The sequence below is a fragment of the Orbicella franksi genome, chromosome 6 (genome assembly GCF_964199315.1).
Source record: "Orbicella franksi chromosome 6, jaOrbFran1.1, whole genome shotgun sequence".
NCBI classification, from domain to species: domain Eukaryota; kingdom Metazoa; phylum Cnidaria; class Anthozoa; order Scleractinia; family Merulinidae; genus Orbicella; species Orbicella franksi.
Window position 1 is genome coordinate 11,989,185 of NC_138150.1, and position 24,534 is coordinate 12,013,718.

General features: G+C 37.4%; 1 protein-coding gene across 5 annotated transcripts in view; it reads right to left on the bottom strand.

Annotated features, from left to right (window-relative positions):
• Positions 1 to 24,534, bottom strand: part of LOC145489620 (DNA-dependent protein kinase catalytic subunit-like) — a 294,091-nt gene that overhangs the window by 65,513 nt on the left and 204,044 nt on the right. For all 5 annotated transcript variants that reach the window (XM_081468622.1, XM_081468620.1, XM_081468625.1 and 2 more), the window contains 13 exons: positions 23,405 to 23,583; positions 14,681 to 14,840; positions 10,494 to 10,566; positions 7,992 to 8,114; positions 7,233 to 7,327; positions 6,319 to 6,463; positions 5,762 to 5,920; positions 5,079 to 5,127; positions 4,707 to 4,828; positions 3,558 to 3,619; positions 1,221 to 1,347; positions 853 to 945; positions 86 to 150 (listed from right to left, as the gene is read on the bottom strand). In XM_081468622.1, the coding sequence (XP_081324748.1) occupies positions 86 to 150; positions 853 to 945; positions 1,221 to 1,347; positions 3,558 to 3,619; positions 4,707 to 4,828; positions 5,079 to 5,127; positions 5,762 to 5,920; positions 6,319 to 6,463; positions 7,233 to 7,327; positions 7,992 to 8,114; positions 10,494 to 10,566; positions 14,681 to 14,840; positions 23,405 to 23,583 (1,452 nt within the window). The remainder of the gene's footprint in view (positions 1 to 85; positions 151 to 852; positions 946 to 1,220; positions 1,348 to 3,557; positions 3,620 to 4,706; positions 4,829 to 5,078; positions 5,128 to 5,761; positions 5,921 to 6,318; positions 6,464 to 7,232; positions 7,328 to 7,991; positions 8,115 to 10,493; positions 10,567 to 14,680; positions 14,841 to 23,404; positions 23,584 to 24,534) is intronic.

The window sequence follows — 24,534 nt, forward strand, 5'->3', positions numbered from 1 at the left end:
AAAAAAAAAAAAAATCATTTGACTGTGAGTTGACAACTTTTTGGCTGATCCTCCAACAGCCTGGGTGGTATGCATTTATACTCACTTAAGTTTTTTCAGGTGTTCGTCTGCTAATTTGGTAAAGTATGGCAGAAGCTCTAGTACTTGACTCTACAAAATAGAGCAGAGAACATTGTAATTGATTAATATCAACACTTATACACAAACTCAATTGTTAACAGAGTTAACTTTAGGAACACCATAATTTGGGTGCAGCTGAACAGGTACCACTTAGACTGAAGATTAGAGCTAACTGCAGTTTTGCTAACTCAAGGATAAAATAGCAATATTCAATACAGGTTTTTGGACTGGCCAGTTAACTTTAAGCTGATGTCGAGAAAAAGGTTCTTCTTCGCCGTAGAAACAATAATGATATAGTCTATTATCATTTCTTTTACGATGTACACAGTTTAAGAAATAGATAACAACCTTTCCACTGCTCTGTGCAAATTTTCATCAGGCAATATGGTTTACTGTTTAAATAACACTGGTGCCTTCAGTTCATCCATATTATATGTTTCAAAACCTACTTCTCAGACCGCTTCTTAATCTCTTCCATTCATGTTTAAGTAAATGATGCCATTCCTTGACGGTTATCAGGGTCATGCTGAAGGTCACTTACCGATAAATGACCGACGAATCATACCGCTCCTGCACCTACGAATTCTGTCACCACTACTGCAACCATTACTTTCACTGGAGACTACACTAAAAAGTACATTGTCACATGACCCCTAGCTAATTATTACTATTTATACCACAGTGTCACATAATTATCACAAACTATTTTATTTTCATATTACAACTGCTAACCTTGAAAGCAAGAGTTGTAGATTTGTCATTAATGAGAGACAGATACATCTCAAACAGGCTTGGGAAGGTTAACCTGTCGGAATCTGTTACCATCTGTTGACGTGTGTTAAAGAAAACAATATCAACATTTTGACACATGTTATACAGACGACGATCTTGTTAACTACCTTAAATATTTAACTGGTTTTAAGCAAGAGATGAACCTGTCTAACCTGTAACAGTGTCTACGACTGTACACCACTGACGTTACTATGCAAGCCTGTGAACAATGTGATTCAAGGATAACAAAACATATCTTACTTGCAGCTACCGTTTTGGTAGCACAGCAGTAAACTTGACAACAGCAGTGAGAAAAATGAAAAACAAACCTTTGAATCTAGAAGCAAGACCTTTTTAAGGATCATCAGCATGGACTCCTTGAGGTCGATCATGCCAGACCACACATCAAAGCTTGACCAACAGTTCAGAATTGCAGTTACAATAGTTGACCCATGACTACAAAACAGCAAAAATACTTCAGAATAGTCGAAACGGGAGTACATGGTGGAGGACAAAACTGTTAGAAAAATGTCTCAAATGTTTTGAACGAGTCAAATAATATAACTTTTAAATGCACAAATTGTAAATTACACCAATAAAATGGATGCTAACAACAACAGCAACAACAACAATCATTATTACTGTTAACGTTGTTTCTGTTATTAAAATTCGTATTCTTTAACAATGACTTTACTAATCTGGGAAAATGGATGAAGAAGAGGGTAGAGCACCCTACTAACTGGGGCCACAAAAAACGTATTTAATGGACGAGCACTTATGACGATACTAACCCTTCTTCAGAGGTGTTTCAATAACACATTCATTAAAATCATATATATATATGTCTGAATTTATGAAAACCGTGTTAAAGACTTTGCACCAAAATAGCGGGCATGTTTTTGAAAAACCGGTTAGAAAATGTACATAAATATGGCCATGTCGCACCGAGAGTGCTATCTACCTCGTGTACTCTTAATAGAGTCCATACCATGCCTATACAAGCCTTTAAAGTCGCTGCAAATGAGTCGAACGAGCCAAACAAAACTAAATTAGAGCTTAAATTGATCATTTGGTTCGCCGCGGCACTAATTTAGACAGGCTTAACCTTTGCGATTTCACCTAAATGACCTCACTATGTCTTTACTGTGGGTTAAATTAGCCAGTCACGCTAACAAGAGCATGGTAAGCAGTAGAATCGGTTATTTACCTCTATATTTCAGCCAAAAAGTAGCCGTTACGTGACATTTCATTTCAATATCTGACCGGATTCGCAAAAACGTAGCCATAGAATTTGACTTGTCACTGATAATCTAACTTGCTACAATTCTGTCCTAGAGCTAGCTTTCCACGAGGCTTATCGTAGCTCAAATAGCAGCAAATAACTCTCCTGTATGCCTTTTGAGGCCAGGAAGACTAAATTCACCGTCTTTTCGTTGAATCATGAATTGTACAATTTAATTAAGAGTGCTTTGAACATGAAATTGGAGTCTAAATCAACACGAACGTACAGATATCAAAACCGCGGCGGAGAGCTAATCTATCGCTTTCTAAAGGTCTGCATCGTCCTAAATGGACTGAACAAGAGCTTCCTACATCAAGAATCGATTGAACTTCAGACAAACTAGGCCATAGTTAGCAGTAAGCGAACACTCAACGTGTTGTCGTCACGTCAATTATCGCCCGGAAGCCACGCAAATAAATTTCTTCCGCGCTAGCGAATCACAGACAGTTCTGATACTTAGCTAAGCCGAGAACGCCTAAAATTGATAAAACAAGGAAATTCTACTCACGATCAGCGCTTGAACTCATATTCTTCTCTCTCCTCGTGGCCATGTTTTGCTGGCAAATATGTACTTCAATTTTGTCGAGCGCGGAATGGCACATCCAGATTTCAACAGATTTTTTTTCTAAGTCTTTAGCTACATCAAAGTTCAAAGCAAATGATGCCAACAGCAGCTAGAAATGTCTAGTCCATTGCACTTCTAAGCCCTAAATTGATGTGGCTAAAGAGTTTTGCTGTCTAAAGCAAGCACAACATTATCGCCACAGGGCAAACGGCCTTCTGTTACGGGACTAAATGTGACCCGTACAGTTTACACATCTCCTCAGGCCCGCCTCACGTACGATAATGGACGACGCTTACTAGCAAATCGTTAGACTTGGGCCTTCATTGGACTTAATGATGTCCTCGCGCAGACTTCCTTTAGACAGCAAATACAGAACGCTAATCGGTCGCTCCTTGTCAGAGTCACCGCGCGAACTGAATTCAGACGAGTGTAGCCTGGGCTAAACTTAACGCAAATTGAAAAAGGGAGGGGGGGGGGGGGGGTCGATGAATAATGAAAAAAATACCTAAATAAATGAAACATGCGGCAAGGAGTTTCTACATTTCATGCTAGGTAAGATTTACAAGCTGCTGTCATAGCGAAAGCAGAAAAAAAAACAAAAAACAAAGAAATGCGGGAAAAAAAATATCAAAAAACACCTGATTCAGTCTTTAACACCGTTTTCATAAGTCCAGACATATATATATATATATATATATATATATATATATATATATATATATATATATATATATATATATATATATATATATATATATATATATATATATATATATATATATATAAGGGTACTTTTTTACAAAAAAAAATTAACAGTACCTTCTTCTTAGCATCTTTTCTCTAAGTACTTGATCAAGTACTCCATTCACCATGCTTGAAACCTATAGAAATCACACGAAATCTATTAATCTGACATAACTGTATCTGTATCTATGCACCACATAAAAACTGAAGGAATATACCTTAATATTTTGCAATTGCTGCACGTCAAGTGAAAGACGGCAGTTACAACTCCCAAATTTTTATCTCACCATACAAAGTAGAAACGCACACTTACATGCCAATGTAACCCATTGACTCCTACACCTGCAAAAGCCAGTCTCGAGGGAACTTTGTCCTTGTAGCACTTGAACCCAGAAGCCGTTTTGATCATCACTTGATAAGCGCGGCAAAGGCCTCACGGCGCACGCCCAAACAAGCATGCGGACATGCAAGAAAAATTCGATTTTCTATTCCCAGAACTGAAGAAAAACTTGACCCTCTCTATTAGAGACACTTGCAGAAAAAGCCTTACTAAGCATTACTAAGCGTGCTTAAACAAGTATGAAAGTTGGAATTGGGCCAAATACAAACGCAATAAAACCACGAATTTCTGCTCTCAAAATTGAACAGAAAATAGACACTTAGCTGGGTATTTCGATGGAAACTTGAACAACGGAAACAAAGTCGACTTAAAGGCCAACAACACCACAAAGGAAAGAACTAAAAGACGAAATAAGAAAAGGCACAAAAAAGACAAAAACCCAGGGGAAATAACTCAATGATTTCCAATGTTTGCCCTCTGTGAGTTTTTGACGTTGATGTGAAAGCAAACGGCAAATTTCACCTTCGATTGAAGTTGTGGGTCATTTGCCTGTAATCTTAGAAAAAGTGACAGAAAAAGGCATATTAGGAAAGTTGTAGAAGTCAATAGGTTACCTCAGCTGTAACAAATACTTTTCACAACAATCAGAAATCTGCAGGCTGGTTATTGCTAATGAATATTTTCTGGTTATGTAGCACTGAACTTTGATTCAACAGGATCTACCTCCTATAGTAATCAACACGCTGATACTACCTTCAACTTGTGCACAGGTACATCAGTGTTAGAGAAAACCGGTTATATGGGAAGCCGAGACATCTCAGTACAAAGTATATAGCTGACAAAATAAAACATATATGGATGCAGTGTTGGCCTGCCATATGTACCAAAAATGGATGCGAGGCAGCTTTAGCTAAGATCTTTGACATGTGTACATTAACGTGTCCAATAAGAAAGCCATTGATACTTGTTTGAAATGTTCTGTAGAATATGACACCAAAGGAAGAGCCTGTAAACCAACAATAACAAATAATTTATTATTGGTATGCTTCTACATTTGTCTCTAATTTACAGAATGCACGCATTTCATTATTTTCTTATTCATATTGCAACTACTTAGATGTACAGGCCCAAAACAAGTCAAATATGTTAACAACTACAATAATATTGATAATAATGATGATGATGACGACAACGACGGCGGCGGCGGCGACGACAACGACGATAATAATAATAAAAATTGATGTTTTCAATGCTACCTGAATTTTCAGCTGATTCTTTTATGATATGCTCCATGAGGATATTATGCTGCAAAAGGAAAAAACAGCTAATTTTATTTTATTAATTCTTTCTATTAAACAGACACACACAATTTAAGTTAAGAAGGCTTCAACATCATTTCATGAAGCAGTTCGTGTTCGAAGATACAGCTGTCAGTGAAAACCCGACAAGAAACAAGAAGCATACAATTAAATTGCCTTGTCGAATTGTACCCCCCAAAAATATATGCTTTGTGCCATCCACATCCAGGTGTAACCAAGTAAGAGTTTCCACTCCTGGGACCACACAGGCCGTGACATCAAAACAAAACCATTGGCTGACATATTTTTCGAACCAAACAAATAGAAAGGAAAAACATAAGTGAAATAATTTAGGTTTAAAGTTGTGAATGTCAACCTACGTTCTTGTTTTGAAATCACAGCCTCTAGAGCTCTGAAATTTCACTTTTTCAGACACTTTAAGATATTTTTGGGATTGGACCTTTAACATTTCAAAACTAAATATAAATTCTACATGGAAATGGTAAAAGCAGTTATACTACGTTTAGTGTCCACTAACACAGATACCCTGGATAAACGAATGTGAACAAACACTGTAACTGTACGCACACTGTACATACTGACTGATTTTGAATGGATGTGGTTCATTATATTATACAAACCTCAAGACCAAGATCATAGGACAAATCCAGCAATTTAGATGCAAGTTGTTGTGATGCTGGGGTAAGATTAATCAGAGAACTGGCATTTGAAGGTGATTTAACACCTTCATACACTGCAGTCAGCAACTTTGCCGAGTACTGTTCTAATGTTCTGCCACCCTAAAAAACAAAGTGACAGTATAATAACAGCACAGTAATAACATGATCACTATGCGGGCACGTCAGAACTGTAAAGAAATATAAATGTTGGCGATTATGGTTCAGGTTTGGAGCAAAGAAAGAGCTATCACGAAATTAGAACTACCAATACAAAAGCAAAGAAAGTGGCTAGTGTCATTTATAACCAGTGGTATTCGTTTCAGTCAGGTAAGATTGAACAATTGAGCTCGAGCATGAAGAAGGCTGGCACGCATTTGTTGTTGCACCAGACTTAAATTTAAATTTAACAAGTTGAAAGTGTTGTCACTTACATATCCACCTCAGACGAAAGAAAAAACACGCCAGACACTTCAAATACCTGACCAATTCTGATCAAATGTTTAGGAAAACTAGAATACCTGAGATGATAAAACAGACGATAGCAAGCCAGCAGAGTGAAGCTGTTTGTATCCTTGCACCAGGTGACCTAATCGCAGATGATCCACCTGAGATTCTTTTGGGCCACACAATGGCAGTGGAAGTTGACCAAACAGATTGCAGTGACTATGACAGAATAAAGGAATAAATTTTTAACTATTACATGGACGTGGAGTCCCTAAATTATATTCATTATCATATACATTTACGTTTCCATTTATTAACGAAGGAAAGACCGAAGGATGGAAGGAGGAAAGGAAGTCAGGAAGAAAGGGAAAGGTAATTTTTTACTCTAATTCTAGTTATTTACTGTAATTCACAATTACGCCATTTGACCATAAAAATACAACAAAAAACAGTAACATACCATGTGGCGGTATATTTGTGACTGAACTAGCGTGAGATCCATATTGGAGAAATATTAGTCAAGTTCCATAAAATTCGGACTGCTAAGGGAACCAATCAGAATTCTCCCGTTCATTGCGGACCAGTTCAGCCACATAATAGTACACTGTGGGAGTTCAGGAATGATCTTTTTCGGGAAATTAATAAAAAAGCCTCGAGGCTTCCAAGATAATGCTCGCAGACATGTTCATTAATTTCTTGTATTTTTCCTTGTCTCTAGAGGGCTTCAAAAACCACTTTGAGTCCGTTACAGTTAGTTTTCAGCATGGATATGTACCAGCTCTAAGACCATTTAATAATCTGTATACATCTGACAGTTCAAAAATATGAAATTGAAACTCCAAATTATCAGAATCTGCACAGTTCAGCTCTACAAACTTTGCCAGAAATGTGGAACTAAGAGTTTTAGTCGAATTTCCATAGCAGCCATCAGCAGGGGAAGGTGATCACACAAAGAGAGAATAAAAACCATTCATTTACAACTTAATACCTTCCCAGAGCAATTTTCTTTGCCAAGCTGTCTTTAAATCTTTCTACAAGCTGTACAGGAAGCTTCTGAGCCAACACTTTACATACTGAACCAGTCTTAATAACAGGAAAAAAGAAAAACAAAATAATATTACAACAGGGCACCACTATCTAAATCTTCCAAGGGTGACAAAAAATGCTTCAAATAACCTGAGATTGAAATAATGGGATAAACGAATGTTTTAAAAGCAATCAGTAAAGTATAGTACCACAATGCCTTATTTTTAAGTCGTGTATATGACAACGTTGATTAACAACTGAACACGTCAACAATCTGTGGAATATTTGTAAAATTGCAGAGTTCAAATACAACATCACTCTAACAAAATTAGAGTGAGCTAATAAATGTTTAGGATGAACAAAACGAAATAAATTATTCTCCATGACTGATGCGTGGCACATAAAATGGGTATTAAGATTAAAATAAAAACTAAAATTAAAAAAAAGAAAACGGATAAGGTCGAAAAATGTAAAAAAGAGTGATCTTGTTAAAAATCTCAAATGTTTCAAGCGTATGTCTTCTTCAGTGTGAGAATAGTCTATTATTCTGATTATTTTTAAAAGGTCTGGCCAAGTAAGCCAATCCTTAAAGTAACCATACGAAAAGTGCACACAGTTAATGTGATCTTGCCTCTGCTAGCTACTGTGTGTTGTTCATAATGACAAAAAGATCAACATGATCAAAATACACTGAATGAAAATACACCACGTGTTACTATACCTGTTCTGGCAGCTTTTCAATAACTTCAATATCCCCCAAGCTGAATCCAATCACTCCAGGTTCCAAGGTACAGCTAAGTACAACGTTGAACAGATCATCACTCCAAAAGTTAGTTGGAACAATCTAAAGAAAAGTTAGAACTATAACATTAGAAAGGAAACCAAGAAAGCTGGAGGTAAATTGACCTCAACAGGTGCAAGTTTAAAATGTAACCACAAATTTATCAGTAGTTGTATAGGGAGCTTAGCCAAACAATGACCGCAATAGCAACAAGAACCTTTCCAACCAAAAGGTTTCAAGAGAAGAACACAGGAAGTGCAGCTGAAATAACCAAGTTTTGGTTTGAAAAGCCTGAGCTATGACTGCTAATTTTCTTATTTCCGTTTTGGAACTACCACATATTACACAAAGATGAGCTCTTACCAGTAATCATCCATACAAAATTCATGAGTTTGCTCAAAGAGCACTTTGATTGTTCTTCTTGTATGGATTAAATTACGGGATACTACTTCTGTGTCAAAGTATCAAAGCAAATGTAATACCTGCGCTAAGGTTCACTGTTTATCAGCAGAATGCGAGAAATTAGTAATGGCGGCAGTCCATATCCTCAGACAGGGAACCGTACTTCAAAATTTAAGTTTTCTCTACAAGTTGCTAGGGTTTTTAAAGTTGAAGCGCAGTTTTACCAGTAGTTTTGCAATGTGAACTCGATCTGTTGCTGATTTCTTCCAACCTTTTCATAAACAGTGAATTGAAAGGTATCATTTGCTCCGTCATTGAGAAATAGGTTGTGTTATTTCAGTTATACACACGAAAATGAAAATAGGAGCTTAAAACTCAAGTGACGTTAGGCAACTTGCTTGAGAAAATTTAAATTTCATTAATCTTGTAAGTTGCTCCAACAAGTTAACAATCTATATTGGAATATTGCACTAGCACCCTGGAAAGTTTGGCAGAAAAGAGCGTGCCGGTTTGACTGTTAAGTAGCCTGAAATCCCCGTCAAAAAATAATCCCATAAGCTTTCAAGGTGACACCCTCAACTTGGTCCAGGTCATCACTCGTTTTTGATGTAAATTAGCTATACCCGCAGCTGGACACTGTGCTCTGAGGTCCAGCATGCTGATCACCATTAGGCTACTCCATCTCTCTAAACGTACGAGGATGCAACATTCATTTTTGCTCTATGATAAGCTTAAGTTAGCACACCAGACTTCAGTGGAGGGATTCTAAGCACTCAATGGGAGCATGCTTTTTATTACTGAGGAGGCAGTGTGGCCAAGTGGTTTAGAGCGCTGGTGTTGCAATCCGGAGGTCCTGGGTTCAAGGCCTCCACCCTGCCACTAGCGGGATTTGTTTCTCGGTAGTCCCGAGTTCAAATTCTCAGTCACACTTTGTAAATAGCCAACTGGTCTGCCTTCTGCCAGTTGGGATTTTTAACTATGTTACGTTTATTTGAAATATTTGTTTCCTTTGTTTCAGTGGCATGCCTGTAAACTACATGTAGCTAAGCTTAGTGCTTGTATAGCTAAGTGCATGTCCACTATTAATAATATTTATATTGTGAAGGTGAATTAATCAACATGACACGAGCGTGAGGCAAAGAAAAATTCTGAGTCCCCGACAGGAATCGAACCCATGACCTCCCGAACACCGGGCGGGCACTCTATCCACTGAGCTACGAGAACTCATGGAGAGCAAGGCCATTTAACTGAGTTCATATATGACAGGTGTCCTGCATACTGCTAGGATCAACATTATCGAAGTCATCGTGAGTAGTGATAAGTTAATAAAGATGGTGAATTTTAAGCTCGGTAATGAAATGTGAAGGTGAATTAATCAACATGACACGAGCGTGAGACAAAGAAAAATTCTGAGTCCCCGACACGAATCGAACCCATGACCTCCCGAACACCGGGCGGGCGCTCTATCCACTGAGCTATGAGAACTCATGGAGAGCAAGGCCATTAAACTGAGTTCATATATGACAGGTGTCCTGCATACTGCTAGGATCAACACTATCAAAGTCATCGTGAGTAGAATTTTTCTTTGTCTCACGCTCGTGTCATGTTGATTAATTCACCTTCACATTTCATTACCGAGCTTAAAATTCACCATCTTTATCAACTTATCACTACTCACGATGACTTCGATAGTGTTGATCCTAGCAGTATGCAGGACACCTGTCATATATGACTCAGTTAAATGGCCTTGCTCTCCATGAGTTCTCGTAGCTCAGAGGATAGAGCGCCTGCCCGGTGTTCGGGAGGTCATGGGTTTGATTCCTGTCGGGGACTCAGAATTTTTCTTTGTCTCATGCTCGTGTCATGTTGATTAATTCACCTTCACATTTCATTACCGAGCTTAAAATTCACCATCTTTATTAACTTATCAATATTTACATTTTACATCACTTTCTGGATCTCTAGGAAAATGGGGCAGCATTTCGCACTTGTATTTAAATAGTTGCACACCTCCCATCCACCGTAGTATCCTTATAATACCTTCAAAGATTCCCGAGACTGGAGTAGCACTGTAACAAAATCCATTATCCTTACTATCACTGTACACTTTGCCCTATAAAAAAACACACGGAGAAAAAGAATATTGAACAATTAAAATCCTACAAAACAATGTTAAACAACATTTATCCAACAATCATTCGATGACCTTGCGTGAAGTATACTCTGCTGCATGCCCCCACCCTGTTGCATCTTCTTAGATTAGCTGGATCAACTAGATGTGGACATGTCAGTTTCATCAAAATGAAGCAATTATGTGGAAGCTGTCCATGGTATGTCAGATGATGCAGGGTACAATGTGGGACTTGAACAAAACGTGAAAGCAAGTGGAGGTATCCTTTACAGAATCTCAGGTCTTAGACTATATTCTGCATAATCACGAAAAATGATTCACATTCAAAGGAAGCTCGAAACTAATTGCGAAGCAAGGATTTCCTTGTTTACCCCAGATACTTTGATTTTTGAAGTGAAAGAGACAGAATGTTTACCAACCTATGAAGCAGCTAGGCAAAAATCCTTTTACAAATCCACCTATTTACCACACTTGAATTGATAATTAAACCAACAAGACAACTGCAAGCCTAATCCAACTACAAAAAGTGAATTACATAGAGTATGCGAACACGAATTACTTAGAGTATGATTCCCAAAGCATGACAGACCTTCTGGTGTTGTGTCAGGCCATTTTCAACATATGCCAAGAGAGCAGAAATCTTTCAGTAATGAGAGGGCTCATCTATAACCAATGTGGCCCGGGTTTCAATCTTGAAATCTGAGGGGTTGAGTTTAATGAGGTTTCTCTTCCTTTCTTCAAGGATTATTTTACAGGTTCTCCAATTTCCCCCACAAAACGCCAACAGTTCTAAACTTCATTTTAATCTGACAGTAGTGACCAGCTTAAGCTGTTGCACAAAAAGGTCCATTTAAACTCACATGAATTGACTCAATCAGTATCACCTAGAATATTTAATACTTCTTTCATTGCTTTTCAGTTATAAATTGATTGCTTCATGAATTCTGCCAAGCCTTTTACAAGTGAGTCTTTCACTTACTTCATCTAGTAAATGATCGATTGCAAAAAACTGAATTTCCAGTTACGTTAAGCATTGGAAAGGGAAGACACCTGGAATTAATTGCAAACGAAACTTGCTAAAAATTGGTGCACAGGCAGATGGTTAATATCAACTTTTCTTAATAGCCGCGTCAACATCTGTTGGGTATCAAGGAGCACATCAGCAGTGCAGATGAATTAATTCAGCTTACGTCAACTGCAGACATTTCCTTGCAAATTTGGTAAAACTGGCTGTTCTGAGAAATAAGCACAGAAATGGATCACTATAGAGAAAAGCGTAAGAAAAGCGTACCTTTGGGTGAAGAAACGGAGCATTTCTGGAGAAGACAACGCACAAAATATACAAATCTCTCTTATAAATCTCTTATTAGCATTTTGCAGCAATGTTTTTCATGAACCTGGGGGGGGGGGGGGGGAATAGCTTATTAAAGGTCTCGGTTTAATGACATCCAACTCTTTACTCTTCCTGTTCATTACTAGTCTGCCTTTGTTGTAGATGACAATGAATTTAGTTATCACGTTACTTCTTTTCTTGCTAGGTTTACATACGCTTGAACTTTGCCAAGGGTTTTCAGTGGCTGAGGATTCCTGTTTTATGAGTCAAATGAGTCAATGAGTCATGAGTCATGAGTCAATGAGCCATGAGACAAGTTATGAGTCAGGTCAGCGGTTTTCAAAATTCAAACTCGGAGTAAGTACTGACTGTGAATTCGGTGGTTCGCTATGCAACAATTTTTGTTTCTCGAATTCATTTTAATAGACGAACAAGTTCAGAGGTTGAAATTACTCAAAGGACGCTAGTTACAGCGACAGACCTTGGAATTTTCTTGCTGAAATGGGTTGGAAAAGACGGGCGACTGCCATCGCTTGATCGCAACTGATCACTCCCAAGAAGTCGTACAAGAGACCTACTGACCGGAATATCACCTGAGATGGTAGAAAATATATGGTTCGCCACCTTTAAATCTAGTGTAGAACCTTTGGAACCTAAGCCGGCACCAATAAACAGCATGTCATGTGCAGCCGATAAGGATTTACTACTGTCCCTCGAGCACATTGCCAAATATATTAATGGCACGGGTCATAGGATCAATATCCAATATGGCAGCCAATGCAATAGAACCGAATGTCAAGACAAAAATAATTACTCCTTTTCTGCGCTAAATGAAAGTAGAAAATAACAATTTAACAAAAACTTAACTAGTGAGCAGCACTCTGCGAACTGTAGTTGTATAACTTCTTTATTTCTCCTACGTGTTTCGTGTGACTAACGCACACTTCATCAGGGAGTTTAACAATACAACACGAAGCACCTGTATACATACCTAACTCATACTAGAGTTTACATTTCGTAAGAACACACCTACGGTTATACATATAGGAATGACAAACTCCGCAGTAATACTTCTAGGAAACAGGCGGTAAATTTCGACAAGGTGTGACATATTTTATGCGTGATATAATTTTGGGGCCCACAGTTTTAGCTAAAACTGTGGGCCCCAAAAATTACTTACAAAGATTAGCTAATGTCACAGTTTTTTTGTAACATACTGCACAATCTAATTCTGGTAAGATAGTGCTAATAATACTCTTAATACGTGCGTGACTACAGTTGAAGGTAGTCTTGAAGACAATAGTCCTACCCAAGCTAGACTTATTCTTAGGTTTCTTGTAAAGCCATTTCTTTCTGTCACTGTATCGTATTTCACGTAACAATGGAAGCAGAAAGATAAATGGATAACTCGTAGTCGCTTCCAGAACTTTTCCCTAGTTTCATAAAATGAATTAAAGGAAGAACTGTTTCCAGCATATCTCATAAGTTCCCCTTTGATGAAGGCTTTCTTATTGCTAGAAGGGTGAAACGACTCGAAGGGTATGTAAAGATATTTGTTGAGAGGCTTTTGAAAGGTGGAAAATTGCAGCACGTTCGAAGAGGTATCTCTATAGAGAAACAAATCCAGAAAAGAAATGCTACTTTTGCTCATACAATAAGTAACTTTGATTCGATCAGTTTTGCTGTTGAGAGCATTAAGAAATTCCAAGAGGGTACCTTTGGGCCCACACCAGATAGCAAAGATGTCATCATTAAAACGCTTGTACAGTTGTCATCAAGCGATGGCAGTCGCCCGTCTTTTCCAACCCATTTCAGCAAGAAAATTCCAAGGTCTGTCGCTGTAACTAGCGTCCTTTGAGTAATTTCAACCTCTGAACTTGTTTGTCTATTAAAATGAATTCGAGAAACAAAAAACGTTGCGTAGCGAACCACCGAATTCACAGTCAGTACATACTCCGAGTTTTGCGATGTCCACCATTTTGAATTTTGAAAACCGCTGACCTGACTCATAACTTGACTCATGGCTCATTGACTCATGACTCATTGACTCATTGACCCATGTTTACCGAACACTCTCAGTGGCTCTGTGGTTCAATAAGGATAGAACTGAGGGTTGCATACTTTGATACAGAATGTTTTAGGCATGCTTAACCAGAGCACATTTTGAAAGGTATATTCAGTGTCTAAGTCACAAAGATGATTTCATTAATCTTTAATTATTTAATTTCTTATTCTAGTGAAAAATATTAACGTTATTCTAATGATAATTTTGATTTCCTTGTACATAGCTCTTAACAGTACTCCTCATTTTTAATTAGTTACATAGATATTTCATATAGAAGGTCATGAGCATTTGGCCATTTGGCTGCCTTACTAACCTAATCATCAAATACGATATGTATGTATGCACACAAAATAAAGGAAGTGGATGAAAACTGAGATATGAACTGTGACCATTATATGGCTTTAGAGATGCGATGTCTGCATAAGTTATGAGTTTCAGTTTGGAATGTTTTGTTTGTATTGGAATATTTATATTCAGACATTTCTAAGCCGACAAAATTTCTTCTGCTTGTCAAGCAAGAACTAGAGTAGTACTACCAATTTAGCCGATGTAAGAATTCATATCTTGAAAAAGGGGTTTCAGTCACTTGGGGTGATAACTGGAAATCTGTAAACAGCTATACAGTACTTGTGCAACTTCTGAAATACACCTTTATCAGATATATGTCAAACAATGTTTTGTAAGATACAGATGTATACCTGTTATAGCTGTCGATCTCCTTTGGTGTAAATACCTCTGATTTGACACTTGACGACCCTGCCGTGAAGCAATTACTGGCTGCTGTGATGCCCAACATGGCCATTTTAGACAGGAAAAAGCTCACAGACTTGAACAGAACACTGGGCTTTTTGCCATTGTCTGGAGTTACAAATAAATAGATGAAGGCTCAGTACCTTATGAGATTTCTTTCTCATCTAAACAGAGTCCACAAATGCATACATGTACAAAGAACGTGACAGTCAAGTACATGTATCCCTCAACGGTTTACACTCTTGACTGTTTTTTTTTTAACATATAAAGCATGTGAACCCTCCCTCTGGACACCTTTCTGATATAGACCCCTCTCTATTGCGAACAGTTGCAACTGTTGCACAGCTGAACCCCCTTATGGATACCTCTCTAATATATATGGACCCCTCTCTATTTACGGACAGTTCCCCTGTTTCTGACAAACTGCCCATATATTTTTTTTTTATTAAATGTCATCCATGGTACTTTCATATAACATAGGCACGCAAGGCGTGCACGAGTTATTTTTTTGTGAATTAAAAGACCCCGGAGGTGGTAGCACTCACTCTTAACAGTTATGATAAGGTTAATCCAACAAGTTTGTTTGGTTACGATGTACAGCACAGAAAGAAAAAAATTGAATTTGTTTCACTGTAGGTTTAGCTTACAAAACGTTCTTTAGTTCCTATTGTGTAATCGTCGATTGTCCGGGTGAGGGTAGTTCTGAAAAGAACTGTTGTTGGTGACTCACGTTTCGACAACTTGACCAGAAGACATCTTCAGAGTCAAGTGAATAGTTTGTCAGTAGATGTGTTATAAATCTGCTCCGTCGAAAGTGATTGGTCAGTTAAGCTATGATGGTATTAGCTGTAAGACTCGAGTAAAGTTGTCATCAGTCATTGGTCAGTTTCCATCCGTCGATTGTTAGTCAAATCAGTCCTACTGTTAGTCAAATTAAGTTGGTCTGTTAGAGGTCCGTTTGTTCGTTTTGTCAAAGTCATTTGTGAGGTGCCGGTAGTTGTTGACATCTGTTAAGAGGCGTTTGTTCCAAGTTAGCGTACCAGCTTTCCAGTCAGTCGTTAAAAAAACAGTTTGTACTGTAGGTTCTCTTTGAAACGCTTCCCAGCTGTATTAATCAATATCATTGTGTATTAATTTGAAGTGGTTTTACTGTTAACGGCAAAGGTGGCAACAGAATAAGAACGCGCTATTCCATGACTTGACATGTCAGACGTGACTATCTAACAATTAGATTAGTTTCTGTTTATCCGTGAAATGATAATAAGCGGTGTAAAGAAAATCGTTCTTGTTCCATTTTTCACCAGATATTTAAGACCGAGTTTACCAGAGGACCAGGCAGGGGTGATACATGCCATCTCTTCTTTTTGGATGAAACTTTGCCAGATTGAAGGTACTACCCAACAACTCTAAAAGACAAAGTGGGCCGGCCTTGTGATTTTTCCCTTAGGAGTTAGAACCCCCCCCCCCTGGTTTTTTGCCCAAAATCCCAAAAATGTCACTAAAATAAGCATCAAATTTCAACATTGCTCCTGCTTACAGAATAAATTGAATTTTATTGGTATTTCACACAAATAAAGATTGGACCTATCTTAGTTCACACCAGGAATTTCAAGTCATTTGAAGTGACAGGTGCCAATCAAGGAATGTCATTTCCTACCCATGTCACGCAACGTAGCTATAAGGCAAATAAGCTCAAATTCTGACTCAAATATTGCTTAAGTCCAACTTTCTAAATCAAAACTAATTTCATCACAGTTTAGAGTCACCCTTGGCCTGATGAAATCAAGAATAAAATTTTTGGCATCTGCTATTTTTTGGTAATAAAAGTTGTTCAAACAACATGACAAGAGGCTAGTTTTAACAAAGAGACAAGGGCGAAATCTAAAAATATTAGATATTACAGAATCAGTTCATCAACGTTATTTCTACGTTAATGTCATCAACAAAGTCTTTGAATATTATTTAGGGCAGTGGAAGCTCAATGAATGCAAAACTCTTTGCAATATCCCGTAACCCTCGGACGTACAAGGGAGGGTGGGGCATAGATGTCATCCCCCCAATAAGGTATTTTCAAAATTTTGAGAAGACGATTTACTCTAAGGGGCTGAAACTTTCATTAGCTGTTCATTTATCCTTCGCGGATGTTTTGATATGTCAATTGTGTATCCATCATTTTTTATGTTTCCATAGCAACCACTAGTTTCATGTAGGTTTGGCCAAAAATCAACTTTTTTTGACATAATTCTGTATGTTTTCCAGTTTTCTTCATCAAATTCCAGAAATTCACCAAGTTGAACATTTCATAAGCATTCTGGCTTGATTTTGTATCAATTTCCATTATTTCTTGACTTTTTAAGAAAAAAGTAGAATCCAAGATGGCGGATCCACGATGGTGGCAAGCAAATCTTGGTAAACACGTACAGTTGTATATGATACTTGAACTGTAAGATTGAGCTTTAGCAAGCTTTTATGAAAATGCGTTTTTCCTCTGAAAGTTCCTATACTGAATTAACCGCAGATGAAGGTTATACCTGAAAGATGTTGGCACAAAACATTGTAAATAATCGCATGTCTGCGAGTAATAAGATGTGTGAAAAAAATTGCAATTCTGAGGAAAAATTGAGCCTCGAGAAGATCTAGTAGCGGAAATTATCTAAAACCTAGGGTCCAAGCGAGCACACATGACAACATACATGGCACCACTGCCTTAGGTTTAGCAAGGTTTGGCCTAGTTGAACTTTTTTAATTTTTCTAGGCACTCAAGAAGCTTGATTGGCTCTTGGCCATCGTTTTCTTTTCAGCTCAGAAACCTCCTGTGTATATCCGTAGCTCCATAGCCCTGTGAAATAACTGATTTGTTTTTTTCTGGTCACAAGACTGTATTACATATTCTACAAGGTGGATGGTAAAGTAGCTGGCAAGTATAGTACTGTTTTCGTACTGCAAGCCTGGTCAAGATCTCTTCTGCTTCATCTTGAGACGGACTCCTATCAGCCTGGTGTATAGCTAGTCGGCCATGTCTGTACGTTACAGACAACATGCTGAAGTACTGGGCTATTTGGTCTGCAGCAAGCTACTCTTCTTTGCTGGACATTTTCCTGCCAATACGGACTTGCACAGTCTCATCTTACTGCACTCATTCACTACACTTTCGTCCTGTCCCCTCACCTTCCAAAAATGTTCTTTTCGGATGTGTGTTCACTTTCTCAGAAAAGCGGGTTCCTCTTCGTGATGTTTTCAGACCCATCCCTTTGAGATTTCTCATGTGGATCATGATCACTAAAGGACGTTTGGGATTTCAACCCATTTTATCTTGATGCTGTCTATGACGTTCCTCTCTCTAACTTCTTTAGGTGTTTACCTGCATCCATGCGTCTCTGCAGACTGCAAAAGATTGGTATGCTTTTGTGAATCCCTTTTCAGGGTAGGAGGAATACACTCTTGTAGCTTTGACAACTTGGGACTCTCCTTCAATAGATTGCGAGGTCCTAGACCATAGTTAATAGATGGGAATGGTTGTGAAGCCCGGCAAACATCAAAGGAGCAAACAAAGATGCCAAGATTTGTGTTGGAAGGTCCATGACCGTGCAAAATATTCTTTTGCGCCCATACACTATCCATGAATTACGTAACCAAAACGTTTCTATTGGGCAGTTACTCGGTCAGTAATATACAACAATTGTGTTTTGTGCACGGTCAAGGCCAAAAAAGAGAACAAAAACATACAACAAAGAACTTTGTTGAGTTTCATAATAATCCCCTTCTATTAACTATGCCTAGACGGAGGCTGTTAGAGCTAACACGTCAAACTCTTGGCTGTAAAAGTAGCAGTCTCTCTTGCAGCACATTTAAGGGCTGCTCTATGCATACGTCTGTAGGTCCTTGAGGTCTTCCATATCCATTCCTCATGTGCAGGTGTGAAATGTTTACCAGGGCCCATATCACAAGCCTTCTACACTTTCACACCTCCGGACTTGAAGCTAAAAACATTTAGAGACAGGATTCCAGACATTGTGTGCTTCATGGTCTGGCCTGACGCTTGAGTCTTAACAATACTATTGATGCCTGACACCCTTCAACCCGCCATTGGATATCACTAGCACTTTTAATGTCGTGGCCTTCATTTATGTTGCAACGCACATGGCTGTCCACTGTGGCAATTCTTCTGTCACAGAGGTCCTTTCCAGCCTGTGGATCACTGAAATCATATCTGACGATCTTAATGCCTCTGCACTCTCTAAGGCTGGCAAGTGAGTGGATGAGATGAGAACGAAGGTAACATCTGGTATTGTCGAGCTTTTCTTTCCAAAAAGTTACAATTGAGCAAAACATCGAAGCCATTCTTATCATTGGAGTGTGCACATCTGTAAATAGAGATTGAAATCCCTTGCGCAGTGGTAATAAATAATAAATAACAACAATAAATATGAATAAATAATATAAATAATAATAATAACAACAACAAACTATTAATTATCACTTGGTGATATTATTTGCCACTGATCAAGGTCTCTGGTTCTTGTTCCCATGCTTTCAAAATTATATGCACAATGTTTATCTTTATACCAATTAAAATTTACTTGCGTACACCTGATGCAGCAAAGTAAAAAAAAAATCATAGCTGTTTTTTAACTCGATTCGCATGACATGAATATCCATTGGGTGAGCTCAAGAGTTAATATATGAGGGCAAACAATAATGTCAGCAAAGAATACTTCTCAGGATTGATGAGTTTGTATGCCGAGTGTAAAGTAAGAGTTGACTATAATCAAGACTTTGTTAATGACATTGACATAGAAAAACTTTGAGGAACTGATTTTATAATATCTAATATTTTTAGATTTCGCCCTTTTCTCTTTGTTAAAACTAGCCTCTTGTCATGTTGTTTCAACAGCTTTTGTTACCAAAAAATAGCAGATGCCAAAAATTTTATTCTTGATTTCATCAGGCCAAGGGTGACTCTAAACTGTGATGAAATTAGTTTTGATTTAGAAAGTTGGACTTAAGCAATATTTGAGTCAGAATTTGAGCTTATTTGCCTTATAGCTAAACGTTGCGTGACATGGGTAGGAAATGACATTCCTTGATTGGCACCTGTCACTTCAAATGACTTGAAATTCCTGGTGTGAACTAAGATAGGTCCAATCTTTATTTGTGCGAAATACCAATAAAATTCAATGTATTATGTAAACAGGAGCGATGTTTAAATTTGATGCTTATTTTAGTGACATTTTTGGGATTTTGGGCAAAAAACCAGGGGAAGGGGGGTGGTCTAACTCCTATGGGAAACATCACAAGGCCGGCCCACTTTGTCTTTTAGAGTTGTTGGGTAGTACCTTCAATCTGGCAAAGTTTCATCCAAAAAGGAGAGATGGCATGTATCACCCCTGCCTGGTCCTCTGGTAAACTCGGTCTTAACTTTATACCAGTTTTCTCCAGCAATGAAGAAAAAGCACATCGCCCCTATGTTTTCGAGAAAACAAGAGTTTCGTGATGTATACCTTTACGAGGAAAACAAAAGTATCAAGTTACAAAGGTTGGCGTGAAAGGTAAAATTGTCACGTTTACTGGTCAACATATTATTGAATTTAACTCATTTTATAACAAGACATGTTCATAGAAACCACTTCAAATTAATATTGATATCAAAACCCACTTAAACGAGACCTAACTTGCCTAACTTGAGACTTGACACAACCAGACACATGAAAAGCTGTCTTAATTTTGTAAGACGCTATGAAATCTGCAGAGTTTGGGACGTTTCCTTGTCACATTATCCTTCCCAACGCCTGAGATCTTTTTGGTTACAGAAAGTCAGTTACAGCTGAAAAGGTTTTGTTACTTTACAGGAGACATAAGTTAATCTTTTTAAACCGCGCAAGGAATCTGTTTCCAAACAAAAGAACGTGTCGCCTATGGTTAGCCAAATGTTGCAAAATTCAACAACTTGCACCTTCATATTCAACAACTTATATTTATGTTCAACAACATATATTTACATTCAACATTTTATATTTATATTCAACAATACGCATTTTCTTTCAACTTCAACCAAAATTCTTTTCATTCCACAAAAATATTTGTTCAACTTCAACCAAAAATAATTTCATTCAACAATATTTGTTCAACTTCAACCCAAATGATTTTCATTCATCAAAAATAATTATTCAGCTTCTACCAAAATCAATTTCACTCAACAGCAATATTTGTTCAACTTCAACCACAATTATTTTTATTCAACAATAATAATTATTCAGCTTCTATCATGCATAGTGATTTAATAACATACCTTCCGTTTATGACAAAGGTTTTAAAAGTTCCCGGACATTCAAAATATCATCATTCAACAAAATTCCCCGTCCCTCCCCCCAAACTACCCCGAACGCTGTCACAAATCCCTAGTGTTTTGGGTACCCAAAACACTGAAAGCGTAAAACTGATGCCAGTGAAATCATCCACAATTCTGTTCAAAACCCATTGTGTTTATATCAAGCTTAAGAACGCTTTAATTTATTGAGACAAAGCTTCGTAAAAAGATAAATGGGTTTTGAGCAGAATTGTAGATGATTTCACTGGCATCAGTTTTACGCTTTCAGTGTTTTGGGTACCCAAAACACTAGGGATTTGTGACAGCGTTCGGGGTAGTTCGGGGGGAGGGACGGGGAATTTTGTTGAATGATGATATTTTGAATGTCCGGGAACTTTCAAAACTTTTGTCATAAACGAAGGTATGTTATTAAATCACTATGCATGATAGAAGCTGAATAATTATTATTGTTGAATAAAAATAATCGTGGTTGAAGTTGAACAAGTATTGTTGTTGAGTGAAATTGATTTTGGTAGAAGCTGAATAATTATTTTTGATGAATGAAAATCATTTGGGTTGAAGTTGAACAAATATTGTTGTTGAATGAAATTATTTTTGGTTGAAGTTGAACAAATATTTTTGTGGAATGAAAAGAATTTTGGTTGAAGTTGAAAGAAAATGCGTATTGTTGAATATAAATATAAAATGTTGAATGTAAATATATGTTGTTGAACATAAATATAAGTTGTTGAATATGAAGGTGCAAGTTGTTGAATTTTGCAACATTTGGCTAACCATAGTCACCTCAAAGTCTAATCTAATTAATTTGCAGTTTAACTTGCCGACATGCAGTCTTCAGGAATATTTGAAGATGTTCCATACTACAAACCTTAAAGAAAATCTCTATTAAGAATTCCCGTTTTTATGAATTTCCATAAATGCAAGAAATAAAACTGCCGCTGAAGACACTAAGAAATGAGACGTCAGAACATTTATATCAAGTCAAAGTTTCTGGACGAGCCGCTAGATTGGCTTTTTGTTTGTTTATTCTGACCATGTAAACAAGAGTCACTGATTCGCCAGTTTTAATTGCAACTACTCGTGCGTGAAAAACAAAAGTGTCAAGTTACCACTTGAAACTAACAAATAAAAATATCATGTTACATTTCTCTCCAACAAAAACAAATTTCAAACCTCAGCAGTGTTCTCATTCATAACTAGCCGTCCGTAATTTCTTTGGTTTTGACAGAGAAACCACTTCAAATGAGTATCTCAGTATCGATTCCAAGGAACATTTCAACGAGAAGACTGTATTACTCCGTGAACAGCCACCTAAATAGCGCTACTTAATTGAAACTTGCATTCACAAACTGAAACATGTTGCGCAAACGTAAACGGTTTGGACTGAATTCTTTTTTCGTGAACTGTACGTAATGCAAATGATATCGATGGGACCCTGGCGAATACCACCACGGACAAATGCCCCCTCAACATCCCAATGGTGCATTTGCCCTAAAAACAATCGTTCCTGTCCTAGAATTCACCAAGTTACTGAGCAGCTTAGACTCATTTCATTCGAAATTTCCCGGGGCAAAGCCTTGATGACATGTTAGTGTATTCCAAAGACTATGATTCTTCGGCTTATTATTGAATTTTGAACTGTTTTGAAACCCATCCACAAAGTCCTGGGCTCAACCATAGCAAACGGAAGCTTCGGAAAGGTCAGAAAAATACGTGTTTCTGTTTGTAGAAAAACAGAGATGGCCGTTCTAAAATCAGGATGAAATCTCCACACAAATGATTCACCTTAACAAGAGGCAATTTGACTGGTTGTTAATAGTAGCTCCAATCTGATTGGTGTGACATACATACATCTCTCACTCACTCACTCACTCATCCATTGACCCGTCCATAACATACCCCAGTGCGCCAACTAAGAGGTATTTTTTTCCAAAAAAAATAACTCAAAAATTAGCCTTTATTACCGACAAGCCATTGATTATTTTGTATACAATACAATTTACTGTTTCAGGTCCAACTTAATCAATTGTATTGTGCATACAAGTGCAATAAAAGTGATATGTGTAATCGCCATGTATCATCGGAATTGTTTCAGTTCTTTGAAGACTCTCTAATTGATTTCTCTGCTGAAACAAGATTACACATTGAATTTCCTCACTTTGTCTTAATTAACATGCACGGATCTGCCACATGTAAACAAGCCAAACGCACCGCCACAACGACCTTGCAGAGCCTTACAATGGCGTCATATATGTGACCTCTATTTAATGTGGACACTAAAAGTAGCTAATATCTTCTGCAGTTGTTATGGCATATACTTATTTATTGTATATATATTGCTTACCAGCAAAGACCTGACTTGGCAACAAAAGGCTTTCACTGAAGCTCCAAGTATAGCAATCTAGAGCTGCCAGCAGCATGTCAAACCAAAGGAATGTCTCTTTCAATGAAAATGGCCCACCAATATCTGACAGGGTGGGATATTGCTGAATACCATTCTGCCCCCCACCTCCACCTTCAAATCTAACAGCACAATAAAAGAAAAATTCAACAGGTACAGTAAGTTCAAAATATTAAAATTATTACCTGGTCTTGCAGTGCAAGACAAAAAGAAAAAAATAATAAATAAATAAATAAATAAATAAATTAAAACTATAGTTGTCCAACCTTTTGATGTTCCTAACATCATTTTCAAGGAAACAGTGAAAATATAGAGGTGACATAAGAATTTAAATAAGTGAAAAAAACACAATTAACAATTTTTGTACATATTATATGTCTGAGTAACTTTGCGCTGATGTAATCTACTTGCGCGTTAAAGGATGGTCACCGTTCTTTGATTATTATTATAAACTGAGCAGCAAACAATAACAGTAAACAAGCTGCATGAAGTTAACATCTCTGTCTACACAATTGAAAAAAATTAATTTAAAAAACAACTTCCAAAACTAAACTTAAAGAGCAAAATTGCATTCCTCGGACTATAGTGTATACACTACACAATTTTATTTTATTAATTATTTATTTACTTTACGCAGCACTCATGTTGATAGCAGTTTTTATAAATGAAATGGTCACCCTGCATAAATATGTTTATCTCTTTATTTAATTATGTACATTTTCTATTTGCACAGCAAAGTGGCCAAAAAATTGCAATTTTTTGCTTCAGATATAAACAACATTACATCTTAGCTATTTTGTGGGCGCTTTGGGATTTTTGTTTACGTAATAGATGAAAGTGGCCTTGCAACTGGCATCAAAATATCTTTAGAACCTATTTATCTTGACGCCTTTTTTCATTCATTTGCTGACTTCTATGGCTCTTGTGCTTTTTAAAGACGCCACAATTATTTTGAACTGTACATCATTGGAACTATTATTTCTTAAACTATTTCTTGCTTATGCGTAAAAGCAGTGTTTGTGGAAAACATTGTCAGAAAAAATAACTTTCATTCACGACCATAATTAAATCCA